General features: G+C 40.0%; 2 protein-coding genes across 2 annotated transcripts; both read left to right on the top strand.

Moving 5' to 3' along the window:
- Positions 1–2,309: 2,309 nt before the first annotated feature.
- Positions 2,310–4,822, top strand: pxmp4 (peroxisomal membrane protein 4). Its single transcript, XM_076110446.1, has 4 exons — positions 2,310–2,474; positions 2,769–2,831; positions 2,932–3,130; positions 3,235–4,822. Exons 1-4 carry the CDS (start codon positions 2,362–2,364, stop codon positions 3,496–3,498), a joined length of 639 nt encoding a protein of 212 aa, XP_075966561.1. The 5' UTR covers positions 2,310–2,361; the 3' UTR covers positions 3,499–4,822.
- A 144-nt stretch (positions 4,823–4,966) lies between these two features.
- Positions 4,967–12,688, top strand: tgm5l (transglutaminase 5, like). The gene is made up of 14 exons (XM_076110445.1): positions 4,967–7,057; positions 7,218–7,400; positions 7,489–7,722; positions 8,029–8,147; positions 9,016–9,144; positions 9,470–9,647; positions 9,853–9,988; positions 10,167–10,270; positions 10,367–10,606; positions 10,702–10,758; positions 10,852–11,061; positions 11,152–11,309; positions 11,750–11,886; positions 12,338–12,688. Exons 1-14 carry the CDS (start codon positions 6,949–6,951, stop codon positions 12,489–12,491), a joined length of 2,148 nt encoding a protein of 715 aa, XP_075966560.1. The 5' UTR covers positions 4,967–6,948; the 3' UTR covers positions 12,492–12,688.
- Positions 12,689–13,897: the final 1,209 nt, after the last annotated feature.

Raw genomic sequence — 13,897 nt, 5'->3', positions numbered from 1 at the left:
GGTAACACTGTGACGAACACAAAGGTAGCTCGGCTACTTCAATCATAAATACAAAATTTGAAAAAAAAAAAAAAATGAAATCTGTCAAGTGATATTTTTTAACGACTTGTATCTGTCAAAGCATCAAGCTGTGTAGTGTGTGTGTGTGTGTGTGTGTATAGGTAGCATGGTGCAAATTAAATGGTATAATTTTCAATGTGTATCCAGATCATTGAACAATCTTCATTAAGTTTCAGGAAATTAAATTTGAATTCCCAGTAAAAGGATGTTGTGCTCACGTATGAACCATGTGGCTGTGTGTCATTCCATGGTGTCGATGCTGCAGAAGAAAGAACGTAAGCTCTCCCTCTTTGACCTGACGGGTGTATTGGCGCTCAGTCAATACCGGTTACTGCTCACTTTACACTATATTGTGTCAGATGTTTCACATTATCTTACATGTATCCCCTTACTGACAGTAATGCACACGCATACATTCAAAACCTAGTGCGTACCTCCTGGTCTGCAGACTTGTGAAGAGATTATTGTAAAAAAAGAAACTGATTTAAAAAAACAAAACAAAAAAAAGGTTTGTAATTAAAATGTTTACTGTTGAATATTTTAACAGATTACAACTAATAATTTAGCACCTTGACACTCCAAACCGGCTGAATTAACCACTTCACTGTTTATTAATCACTGCTGTGTTCCAGATCATGGAGCAGTTAAATGTATAGAAATATGCAAAAATAGTGTTTTAGTTGTGCTGATTGCATTGTAAATCATGTTGATAGTGTAATCACTGTTTTTTGAAGCTCTAACTTTTTTGATAAGTGGAAGCCATTGGTTGGATATTATTTATTTGTAGGATGGGTTTCATGTACCAATGGACTGGATTGATTGAGAGATGAAAAACAGTAATAAAATGATTTAAACATTGGGCTCCTGCAGGACACGTGTGAAGTGTTAATTATTATCAAAGCAGCATTTTTCACATTTGTTCACAATATTCTACACACAGTTCATTGGCTTTGTTTGTATTTGTCTTCTAAATAAATATAGGGCAACAACTATTTTGCATATTGTCCCCTTAAAAAAAGCCTCAATGCTGCTTACACATTAATGCAACAGTGATTGACATCTAAGAGTACAATAACATACCACTCTGAAACAGGCATTCTGCACAAGTTCTGTTACTTTTGAAATTTTAAGTATATTTTGCAAATAATATATTTTGAATGCATGACTTTGGTACTTTGGTATCACTACTTTGACTTGAGTAAAGGATGTGAATACTAACCGATGCTTTCTCCTATGAAAAAGGAGGAATGACGGCGGCTTATGGATGCAAAGCACAGAATGTAATGTTTTAAATGTATTTCTTAATTATGTTTCTTGCTGTGAGCATGGGTGGTGACTCGGAGAATGTTTCAGAATATGTGTTAAGTGTGTCTGCTCTTAAATTAACTTTGGTCAATTCTTATTTGAGATATTCCTAAAACTCACTCTTACAAAAGCTAAATGACTAATGCAATTACCAAAGTTACTCACCACGTCTGAGGTAAGAAGCTGCTCTGGAGGTGGTATGGGAGCTGATACTTCTGTAACTCTTGTCAGACGGCAGCACGGTGAGTATTTCCATTGTATGTGGATTTATACTTCTGCTCCATTACATGTCAGAGGCAAATATTGTACTCTTTACACTATTACATTTATCTGACAGCTTTAGTTACTTTTCAGATTACAGTTTCTTTCATACCCTCCCTGTCCAGTGAAAACCATACCTCCAAAATGTGTGTTTTTGAATGTGAATGCTTCTGGTAAATTGAATGATTAAGTGTTCCTTTATGTGTTGAGGAAATGTCCCCGCTTCTTGTTTCTCCTACTTCTTCTTTCCTAATAGTAAAACACTAATAGGTAACATTTTACTGCACAATGACTACTTTTACTTTTCACACTTAAATGAATTCATGCTGATAATACACTTTTACATTAGGACAGTATTGAATGCAGGATTTATACTTGAACTGGATTATTTACAGTTTAGTATTAGCTAGTATTTACGTTTAAGCGATCTAAATACTCCAACCACTGCAAAGCAGTTATTCAGTCCCCTCTAGATACATTATTCAATACGTTCACATAGAGAATGAATTAATCAATCAGTTAAACTTTACAAATGGACTTCAACGTGCTTTACAAGCGAATGACGAGGAATGAAGGAACGCTTTTAACATCATGTGTTAATTCACATAAACACACCACACTAGTTTACAGAGGAACCTAAGCTATAATGCTGCACCACGGCACATGTCCGCTGTGACACACCGTACTGGAATGTGTGCAACATGAAATAGTGTCCGGTTTGCTGTAGTGAAAGTCATGGCAGGTCCTGATCTGATTAGAACTCTTCTGTATACTGTCAATAACCTGCTGCAGCAAGAGAAGTACAAAGCGGCATTGGCAGTGTTGAAAGGATTCAGAAACGGCGCCGTGTAAGTAAAACGATTAAATAAACGAGCTAGCTAGCTAAGCTAAGCTAAGTTAGTATAGTTTACCTCTTCACCACATAGCTAGCTAGTAGCTAACAGGTCTGCACAGCTGTAGCACTACAGTGGTGGCTGTCTTTAGCAGCCTGCAGCCACCGTGGTAACACAATTGACAACAAATAGTATCAGCAGCAGGTTGTATTGACTGTACTAGCAGCACCGAGGATGCTTGTTTTGTAGCCAGTTGTGTTTCCAGACAGCACTGACATTATAATGTTTTTTTTGTTTTTTTTCACTCAGATATGGGGCCAAAATCAGAGCACCACATGCTCTGGTAATGACATTTCTCTTCAGAAATGGCAGGTAAGGAATTGAGCTGTAATTGTTTTTTTTAAGAAACCGTCCCTTGCTATCACAATGCATGTCTCTAAAGTCTAAACAAGTCTTTTCTTCTCGCCAATAGTTTGAAGGACAAGCTCAAAGCCATTCTGAAGGCCACGTACACCCACTCCCGCAACCTGGCATGCTTTGTGTTCACATACAAAGGACTGCAAGCCTTGCAGGAGAGATGCCAGGGGAAGAGTTTGCAGTCTCACTCCTTTCTGGCCGCCTGCGTTGGAGGGTGGTTAGTGTTCGGAGATAACAATAACATCAATAGCCAGGTACCATGTGCCCGCAGACCAAAAAGCCCTATTCGTACATCAACGAGCACACATCGTCATAAGCTCAAGCGTTCAGTGGGTTAAAACTCTCTGCTCTTCTCTAGATCAACATGTACTTGCTGTCTCGGATCCTGTTCGCTCTCTCTCGGCTGGCTGTAGAGAAAGGACTCGTCCCCCAGCCTAAACACGACCCTTTCCCCCTCTTTGCCACGCTGGTGTGGGGCATTGTCTTGTGGCTGTTTGAATATTACCCTCACACCCTCCAGCCCTCACTGCAGTCCTCCATGAACTACCTCTACCGCGACAGCAACGTGTGGCATGACATAACGGACTTCCTTGTTTATAATAAGCCAAGGACTGCTGCTTGAAAATCACGTTGTTTTTCTCACTACGGACCAACTCGTGTATCAGACAATACATGAGTTGCATTATTATTATTTTTTATAATTATTAATGTTCCCAGAATTATTAAATGTTGCCTTTTAAAATGAATGTTAGATAATAGTGTATATCGTTTTGCGTGTCAACTCACACCAAGTTTCCAGTTGAGTAGATAGAGACCAGTATATGTGCACACCATTATTAGTATTAGACAAAATCTGCTTTAAAGGAAACATTTGTCACCTTTTACCTGGCGGTCCAATCAGTATTGATGGTAAATGTAGTCCATTGAAGGACTTCCTCAGTGCTATATTGACTGGTGAAGCTCATTTTTCCTGTTGCTGTTCAGTCAGTTCCTACATGTACCAGAATGCATTGTTTCTGAGCTTCTGACACTCAGCCAAACATAGTGTAGCCCGGTTATGTCTATACTTATTCAGGTAATAAAATAAAAACACAGTTTAGTCCCAACAAGCGTAAACCAAGACCGCAACAACAGCTATTATGTCCCACATTGTCAATGGCAGCGCATTCCAGCTTCACTCCTTTGCTCTCGGCTGCTCAGGTTCTGGAGGCTTCCCGCCGGCCACGTGCTCCACGCTGCATTTCTTCGGCCTTAATCTCTGGCTCGAATAAATCGGCCAATAAGTCAAGCCAAAACAAAACACTGTGAAATATACACTTTACAAATCCTCGTCCGTAACATCCTGTGCACTTATATTTTGTGATGCCATTTTCGCTGTTGGAAACAGTAACGGTAACTAGTTTACAATAACAGCGAAGAGAACAGAGAAGTTACGTTTTTGAGCGGCATCTAGTGCACGCCCTCTCGCTACCCAGAGAAATGCTGAAATATTCCGTAGTTCTTCCGACCACCAACTACGTCATTGTCACGTCAAGTGACTGCGCTGGATGAAGGATGAACAGATTTAGCAGCAGAGACAGAGAACATCAGCAACAACTGCAGGTGTTTTCAGATTGTGTCCCTTACCTGGATATATGAAAATAGGCAAATTTTCCCTTTTTAAATATCAATATCTTTATATACGTAATGTTTTTTTTTTCTGCTGCTATTTTGGGTGACTGTAGAATTGATGGATTTTTAATTACCAGGGCTAAGCCACTTAATACAGCTGCCACAGAATACAAAATACAATCAAATAATTTGTATTTAAAAATGGCAACTGTTAAATACTAGATGTGCATGTTGAAGTTATTGTCAATGTACTAATTTTTATGATGTATAAAAGCCGAAGGTGTGCCATAATTATATATTTAACGAGGACGGAATGAAATTCTGTTTCAGTCAAACCCGATTCCTGTTATTTTTTCTTCAAAGCTTAATAATCAGTTTCATAATTCAATCTTCATCCAAAAGGCATTGAGCTCCAACTCAGTCATTGCCTTGTTGATTTAGTCGACCATGTTGCCGTATAGTGCAGTATCGACTTCTATGTTTGATACAGTTTTTAAATAATTTTACTTGAGTATTTTCATTCTACTTGCTGCTACTACTCCACAGGAAAAATAATTGTTTTTGTTAACTCGACTCCACTAATTGCATTTGAAATGAAAGTAGTTACAGGCAGATTAAAGCTTTGCTTGTTAAACACATGATCAGTTTATAATATATGATGGAATGTTCTTAAATATATTAACCCAACCGGATCTTAAGCAAATGAAATGAGCTCTGCCTGAACCAATCAGATTGCTTAATTTGATCTACCAGTTTTATCAATAAAATTCGTCCTCAAGGAACCTTGACATAGTTTTATAACATTTCATAGCAATCCATTCAACAGTGTAATATTTCAGTCTGGACCAAAGTGATGTTCTGACTGACCGTCTTTCACAGAGCCACGCAGCTAGCGGCTCAAAATCCTAAAATTGTCCATTGTGCCAACTTTCCTTGTAGGGTATTACTAGTATTTCTTTCATGTTTATGTTTAAAATATGTTACGTTATGTTATGTTATGTTAGTATTACATTTCACTCTGTGATATGGAGATACCAGCTACATAAATAGACAGAGCAACAATCCTCGTCGTGACTTCAAGTCTATATTCATTCTCCAAAAACGCCGCCCAACCCACTATGCTGTACATACCTATCATTTTAAGTGGATGACTACTCTACCATGGAACATGATTTGCGCAATAAAGCTATTTTGTCTTTGAGGCGAGTCTAAACACCACCGGAAACACCAACCACCTCCACATGTACTCCCATACCCCTGTACTGGGGCAGAAGTCACTGCGTCCTTATGTCACAATGTCAAGGCGGCGGGCAGTGGATGAAAGGGCGTCTGTGTAGAGAGAGAGAGAAATATCCTAGCTATTCATGACTGAGTCTGAAAAAATATTACCAATTAAATGACGTAAGGACTTTTGCCTTGTAGACTTGAGGGAGTTGGGAATTGGATCGAAACAATCGCTGTTCTATAAAATCTAGTTTTAGTTGTGAGCTTTTGACGGTGTGATTTGTCACAGCCCGGCTCTAAAACTGTGACAAAAACGCCAGACACACACGGGTATGCTTAACAAATGAAGTGATTTATTAACCGAAAAATAAGTCAAACAAATGGACGGGAAGAATCTTTACAATCAGTATTTTTGGGAGTGGGTGCTTGAAAATGTGCTGCATGGGTGTTGCGCTGTGAAAAGAAACCAAGCGCCACAACAAAGGTATAGAGTGAGAGTAGCTCTGCCTTCAATGTCTTCTGCTGCTCAGGCTTTTCATGCATGGGGCACACTGGGCACAGGTGCCGCTGATTACTCCTCAATCAGGTCTGCAGCCCCGAAGACAGCGAGCGCAGACGCAGCAGAGGAACCAAACAGAGGGGCTGTCACAGATCAACTAAAATCAAGAAATTCAAAATGATTGAATTTGTAAACAAAGTGAGAATGTAACGTTAAAAGCAGAAGACAACAAAGGCTCTCTTTATTGATTTATCTGCTCTGGGATTCCTGGACACGGCTTTAGTTGGAATCTCACACAGGGTTCAAAGGGCAGAGACATGTAGCATGATGCCAAACTAACCCACTATAACATGATATCACATGCTGTGAAAAAATACTTTTAGTATAAGAAACTAAGAGTTTGTGAATTGTATGAAGAGATAACTAGTTTGCTTTTTCACTTGTGCTCAATGAAATAGTATTACTTCTCCTGCTACGGGTCTCATATCTTTATTACAAAGAATTTGCAGCATCTTGCAAGTGTTCACGCCCAGCAAACCATTGTAGTGACGCTCTGTCCGCCTGTTGAACTGGGTGACTTTAATTGCTTACGTAATTACTTTACGCATTCAACTGTCCACCTGCAACTCAAGCAAGGAGTGGTGTAACATTTTGTGACGTGTGCTGTGATGCACATGACTTGACGGCCTTGGTAATAATTGAGGAAAACCAGTTTAATTTGGCACATCAACAAGTGAAATGCTTTGCCCCACCCTTTCAGAAGGTGGGGCAAAGGTTTATATAGCAGCAGAGGGTGAAAGCAGGGATATCATTGCATTGAAGAAAAAGAGACACCAACAAATGGAAGGTGAGATATGTCTTCACAAATGCAAGCGATCTATTTCTCCACTCGTTTGTCGTTTTATCAGTTAACTGTAGCCTTCTTCACGTTCTGTCTTCTAGTGGCTTCTAACAGGTAAACGCGTTTTTCTTTATCAGTATCTTGACTTCTTGTTCTTCATTTGCAGCCTTAAAAATAAAAAATGTCAACTTGGAAAGATCTGAAAACATGGAGAGGCACAGGACAGAGGGCTTCAGCAGCTCCAAAAGCCTGGTGCTGCGAAGAGGAGCCCCTCTCAGAATCAGTGTGCAACTGGGGGGCCGAGCCTTCGACCCCAAGACCGACTCTCTGAAGATCAAAGTCATGCTAGGTAGTCTAGATTTAGATTTTTGGGCATGAACGGCTATTGTATGCAACCAGACTTAACCTTTGCTAAATTGTCTCTCTTCTCTCCTCAGGCCGCCTGTATGTGGTAATGCCAGTCACTCTCTCCAAGAAGACTTCTTCCTCCCACTGGAAAGCCTATGTTGACCCAGAGGGCCGGGACCTCCAGAACCTCTCCATGTTCATCTCCTCTCCTGCCACCGCCGCGGTGGGCCGCTACAGATTTCAGCTGTATCTGTTCACTCCGGGCAGAAAGAAGACCTGCGTGTTCGGCAAATTTATCCTGCTCTGCAATCCCTGGTGTCGTGGTGAGTCAACCCAGTGACGCGATCAGAAGCTTTTTATGAAGTTCATTCAAAGTGATTTTGCAGCAAACCAAAGCAGAAATGTAGCAATAGATATGGTTTATGTGGGTGAATGAGTTCATGATGATGTATTGCATACAGTCATCACCTTTACGCGCGTATTAATTCCTTTTGTGGTCGTCTGATCGCTACAGTGCTGCAGTGTGAATCATCAGAGTAAATGTCTGGCGCTGGTGTATAGAGCAATGCATTTTAAAATGTCAATGCACAAGGATGTGCTAAATGTATTGTTGTGTTTGTTTCTTGCAGAGGATGCTGTGTATATTCCCTTTGAGGACCAGAGAGAAGAGTACATCCAGAACGACTCTGGGCTGCTGTTTATAGGGGCACCTATGAATATCGTGTCAAGACCATGGTCCTTCGATCAGGTATGAAAAATAACGACCTATTTGTTAATCAGAACTTTTTGCACAAAGTACAACGAAATTAAGTGGCAATCCTGACGTTGCATACACATATCTCAAACATTAATAAAAAATAGAGAAGAATGAAATAATATATATATATATATATATATATATATATATATATATATATATATATATATATATATATATATACATATAACTCATCCACTCAATTTGACATTTGCCAGTATTATTTTAAGGAAAATTAAGTATTTTATATTTAAGTATTTTAAATATTTGTTCTACAGTACATCATATATGTGAGTTCCTGCATTTATTTCCTCTTAACTATACCTGAACTTCACTCGCCATCATTTATGACAGTCCGGCACTCACACAGTCTGCAGAGACACATTTTGGGGCATATGTCCAGAATATGTCCAGTTAACTAATTTATCAGAAATTCTTGTTAATATAGTGAACATCCAGGTATTTCTCACGTACAGAACATCCAAATACTATGCAGTTGAATTGCACTACATACTCAATTTGACATCATACTATGGATAGTATGTTTTGAACAGATCCTTCGTCTGTTGATTTCCATTAAGCAATAAGTGTAGTATTTATTGTGGTGCTGTTGTAGTCGATTGCATTTCAAGTGACGTCAATTTCATTGATGTAGCCCCAATGTCACAAATCACAAGGTTTGCCTCGAGGGACATTTCATTATAACGTATTGCTTGTGTCCACTTGCAGGATATTCTTTTGATCCTTGAGTTGGATTAAACACAAAGCATGTATTTGTCTATTCATTTATTAGAATGTGCTCTGAATTGTCACTAAATGTTGAATTAATTCTCTTATTTCTTCCTCTCTACCTGTGTAGTTTGAGCCCGGTGTTCTGGAGGCGTGCCTGAATCTGCTCCAAGTCAGCCCTCAGCACCAAAAGAGCAGAAGAAGGGACTACATGAACAGAAACAACCCCGTCTACATCAGCCGGGTCGTGTCTGCCATGGTGAGTGCGAACAGATTCAGAGTATAAACACAACATGAATACAGAAACTTCACAACATGAGCGTCCTTCTGCTTATTAAAAGCATGTTGGGGCTTGAACTGGAACACTGTGTTGTGCGTATGAACGCACACCTCGTGCCAAGGTTTGACAACAAAATGGCACACTGTGATTATTGCAGTTAAACAGGTGATACCAGTAGTTATTAAACTGCCACTAAGGATCAGAATCATCTGGGAAGTTGTGAGATGTCCCGGTTTGCTCTATAATCTTTTGGAACTGACGTGCAAAGATGGAAAATTGCATTCATCATCTCTTTTATGTTCAGATCAACAGTGAAGATGACCGCGGGGTGCTGAAAGGGAAATGGAAAGGGGACTACAAAGATGGAGTTAATCCCTCCTTGTGGACGGGGAGTGGGGACATCTTGACCCAGTGGGCTGAGTCTGGTTACAGTCCAGTCAAGTATGGACAGTGCTGGGTGTTTGCAGCCGTCATGTGCACAGGTGATTATATCATGATACATCTAAACTTTTGAAATATAATCATATCAGTCAAACAGTCTTTAGTCTTTACTGCTCAGTACTTTTCGTACAAGTCTTCAAAAGCAAGTGCTATATGACATCATGATTGATGTCATTTTTTCCATGACGCAATGTTCTGATCTGAGTCAGAGTGTTCAACGCCTGCGTCTGTTTGTTTTTTTTTCAGTCATGAGGGTTCTTGGCATTCCTTGCCGCGTCATCACAAACTTCAACTCTGCTCACGACACCAATGACAACCTGGTGATTGAGGAGTACTACAGTGAAACAGGGCAGAAGCTGAACCTCAGCAAAGACAGCATATGGTCAGTGGTGATTTACCTTTTTCATTTGTTAACATGCCAAATATGATCAACAGTTTTTTGTGAAAATGAGCCTGGCTTATTAAAGCACTTTTTTCACACAATTTAATGACATTAATTTCGTTTTGAGAAGCAAGCCTATTCATGCTTTGTGATGTGTTGTTTTGTCTCTTTTTTACAGGAACTTCCATGTGTGGGTGGAGTGCTGGATGACCCGCCAGGATCTGGGATCAGGAATGGATGGCTGGCAGATTCTTGACCCGACCCCCCAGGAGAGGAGCAGAGGTGTGTGGGAAATCTATCACTTCTCTGGTCATGTTTGAACTTGTTCTCTTGAACAAGCGTTGCCATAACTTTCCTTTCCTTCTTCTTTTATTGTAGGAGTGTTCTGCTGTGGCCCAGCCCCAGTCAAAGCAATCAAGGATCGGCGTATCGACCTGTTTTTTGACATCCCCTTTGTCTACGCCGAGGTGAACGCCGACGTCCACTCAGTCGTAGTGAGCGAGGGTCGGGTGGTCAGCGACTACACGGACACGGAGAGAGTGGGATCCCTCATCTGCACCAAAGCTGTTGGCTTGCCCAGACACCAGAACATCACAGGAGACTACAAATTCATCAAAAGTATGAGCCAAAAACAGAAATCCATTCATCAAGCGGCTTAATGTTTGCTCTAAGGCGTGAATACTTACGTTTTTCTTTCGACCTTCACAATATAGGCCCGACTTCAACGCTTTTATCGAGAAGTTCCACAGTGTCAGAGGACTCGAGCAGAGGTAATTTTGAATTTTGAATGCGATAATCAGACTCGTCATCTGTTCAAACACATGTCATCTCATGCACTGGCTTTCTTCATGTTCATTTCACAGGCTCATCCAGGGGCATGCTAGTAGTCCTGATCCTGGATAATGCTCCTGTTGCCGGGAAGCCCGTCCACTTTATGGTGAAAATCATCAACAAGGGGAGGGTGGCGAAGAGGATGAAAGTGCATCTGAACGCCCAGGCTAAAGAATACAACCACAGTCCATCAGACACCTTCTGGGAAAGCCACGGTGTCGTACAACTGGCACCCACGGAGGGTAAATTCCCTTTTTTCACTCATCTACAGAATCAAACTTTTACTTCTGAGAGATTGTGGTTTTAATTTCTTTCTGCCTCTGTCTTTCCAGTCAAGGTTATTCACCAGCAGATCCTCCCAGCACAGTACGAGGATGTGGTGGGTGACGACTTGATCAACCTCGCAGTAGTCCTGGAGGACTTGGCCAGTCATGAGCGAGTCCTGGCCTCAGAGGAGTTCAATATCGCCGGCCCACAGCTCACCATACAGGTATTGTATTTCAAATTGTTCAAACATGCATATCTTTAATTTAATTAATTTAGTAAAAATCTTCACCAAATATGTGTTGCCAAACAAAGGGGTATTGTATGAAATTATTACAAACGCATCTAAGAATATTTACTTATCTGATGTGATGGTGCAACTTACAGAATGTATTGTTATTACACAAATTCTACAAAAAAATTAGATGTAGAGCTCTTGAAACTGCCTGAAACAGTACATTTAACATTCCACACACCTGCTATACAGATAAACAGCAATGAAAAGAAAGATAAAAAAAAAAAGAAGTAAATGGAAGTGGCATATTAATAAAAACTATATTTCCTGCTGTTCAAACTTCATTCCTGTGGTGTGGAGTGAAATTTCAGAGTATTTGAAGGGTCATTTAAGGGGATTATCAGGGTTCACTAACTTCCTTTGTCCTTCAGATTGCAGATGAAGACTCGATTGTGCCTAACAAAGAGCAGGCTGCCATACTGACATTCACCAACACATTTTCTCACCCGGTGAGCGGAGTACTGACTGTGGCTGGAGCCGGGCTGATTCAGGGCAAGGCCCACTTCAGGTAAGAACAAATGACTTCTTGTACATGTTGATTGTTGAATGACTTCAGTGATTTGTGCACTTCATGAATGGCTGCAAAACAAGGAATGCTCAAATATAGGAGTGCCACTTTGACCTGACAGAGTACAGTATGTCTTTGTTGAAGGAATGTAGGCCTGTTACATTTGTACTGTTCCGCTTATGTTTGTTTTTGGACAGGCGTGGCGAGGACAAAACAGAATGTTCCTCTGCTGTGTTGACATCCGGGTTGATAATTACTTGCTGGCACTGAAGGTTTATTTTTGGCTGCTCGGGTGTGTGACCTATATAGTCTTATAAGGCGTGCTCCGTTTAGACAGTCACACAGTTATAGTCATAGCGTAGCTCTCACAAACAAACTCGGAGCCAGTGTCAGCCACCCGCAAACATCAACACTGTGTGAACTCATTTATATCTTCTGTCTCTTCCTGCAGGATGCTCCCTCTGCATCCAGGCAAGAGCGTGACGCAGCACATCACCTTCAACCCCAACAAGGTGGGAACAAAGATGCTGCAGGCCAGCCTGTCACTCTCAGGCATCAACTCCACTGTCACAGGCTTCAAGATGGTCTCTGTCAGCAGAGCTTGAATCCTGTTTTTGTACATTTGTTTTTGCGCTCAGGCGTCGCATTCGTTATGTTGTTCAAATTATTGTCAACCTTCATGTTTTTCTATTGCTTTTACATGTGAATGTAATTTATATTTATTTATATTAATGTTACTTTTTTACTCGGATAATTGTGCTGTTTGTTTTATTTGAAAAATAAAAAAATCATAATATTTACAGTCGGCTGTGTTACTTTTCTTCCTTCTGACTCAAATATACAGAATTGATGTAGATTGTTGTTGTTGCAGTTCTGTTCTCTGCCCTGAAGAGGGCAACCTTTCCTCAAGAGGTCACCGTCGTTCAGTCTGAATGTAAATGCTTCTCAAACGTCTTGATAATTACATGTAATTCCAGCAAGGATCATTCAACAGTTATTCATTTGTCCTTCAGTCCCTCTGTAGTAACTCTGTGAAATGAAATTCAACTCACGTTTCCCAACATTGCAATTAATTTATTTTTTATTAATCTATTTTATTAACTGTCAAAACAAAATCGACAATAAAGCATTATATACAAATCATAGCTAAGCTGACAGGCAGAATAATCGGCACATGCACAACCAGTTCATCTATATTACAAACGGGTTATTGAGGAAATTACACCGGGAGAGAAAAGAAGAAGAGTTAGAACACAACATGTACAACCCAGAATCAAAAGCAAGGATTCAAGCACCGGCCTATAATACAACATCTTCAAGACAACTTCCTATCAAAACATTTTTACAAGAGCGTAGTTTTGGTCTTTGAAGGGGATATTTTTATGCTGCACTCCCAAACTGTTTATACCTCATTGTGTTGTAAATTTAACCAATAATAAATAGCTCACATTATAATGGTAAAATACAATCAGACTATTTTAAATAGCCTCTACATATGAGGAGAATATTATCTGACGTTTTCCTAGCCAACGTGAATAAAACAATTCTAAAATAATAATGAAGGCAAAAATCTACCCCACGTGACATAACTTTAAGTCTTGTTTCTAATTCTGTCTTTAAAATGGTGTCGGTCAGTGGAAAACGGGTTTAGTCTCACGACAAATTTAAAAAAAAGACAGCAGAACAAACGATCTAACAACAATCTCAACTTGTTATCCATGCAGACATACTCACTGTGTTCCATAAACAGGATGTACAATTTTGCATTCAGTGCATCACTTTTTTTTGTGTACAAAAGTGGGACACGCCTTTCATGAAGTTGAGATGAACTGAATTAAAAAAAAGGAAAAGGTCTTTTAAAAACAATTTATTTGCAGTATTAACCATAGTTCCCTGGGGTTAGTGATGAAGCTTTGGTCCCTTATTTGTCTTTGGTCTTTTATTTTGGTCCAGCACTTTTGGGTTCATGTGTCTCAGATATACTGCAGCCTCGCTTCCAAATCCTCACAGT

This window comes from Anarhichas minor, unplaced genomic scaffold (genome assembly GCF_050575085.1).
Source record: "Anarhichas minor isolate MPS153535 unplaced genomic scaffold, ASM5057508v1 ptg000043l, whole genome shotgun sequence".
NCBI classification, from domain to species: domain Eukaryota; kingdom Metazoa; phylum Chordata; class Actinopteri; order Perciformes; family Anarhichadidae; genus Anarhichas; species Anarhichas minor.
This window is presented reverse-complemented; position numbering and strand designations above follow the sequence as displayed.

Coding starts and splice junctions, on each gene's coding strand:
- pxmp4 (XM_076110446.1), top strand. CDS start 2,362: ATGGCAGGTCCTGATCTGATTAGAACTCTTCTGTATACTGTCAATAAC. Junction 2,475..2,768: donor GGATTCAGAAACGGCGCCGT/GTAAGTAAAACG, acceptor TTTTTCACTCAG/ATATGGGGCCAAAATCAGAG. Junction 2,832..2,931: donor TTTCTCTTCAGAAATGGCAG/GTAAGGAATTGA, acceptor TCTCGCCAATAG/TTTGAAGGACAAGCTCAAAG.
- tgm5l (XM_076110445.1), top strand. CDS start 6,949: ATGCTTTGCCCCACCCTTTCAGAAGGTGGGGCAAAGGTTTATATAGCA. Junction 9,648..9,852: donor TGCAGCCGTCATGTGCACAG/GTGATTATATCA, acceptor TTTTTTTTTCAG/TCATGAGGGTTCTTGGCATT. Junction 11,310..11,749: donor GCCCACAGCTCACCATACAG/GTATTGTATTTC, acceptor TTTGTCCTTCAG/ATTGCAGATGAAGACTCGAT.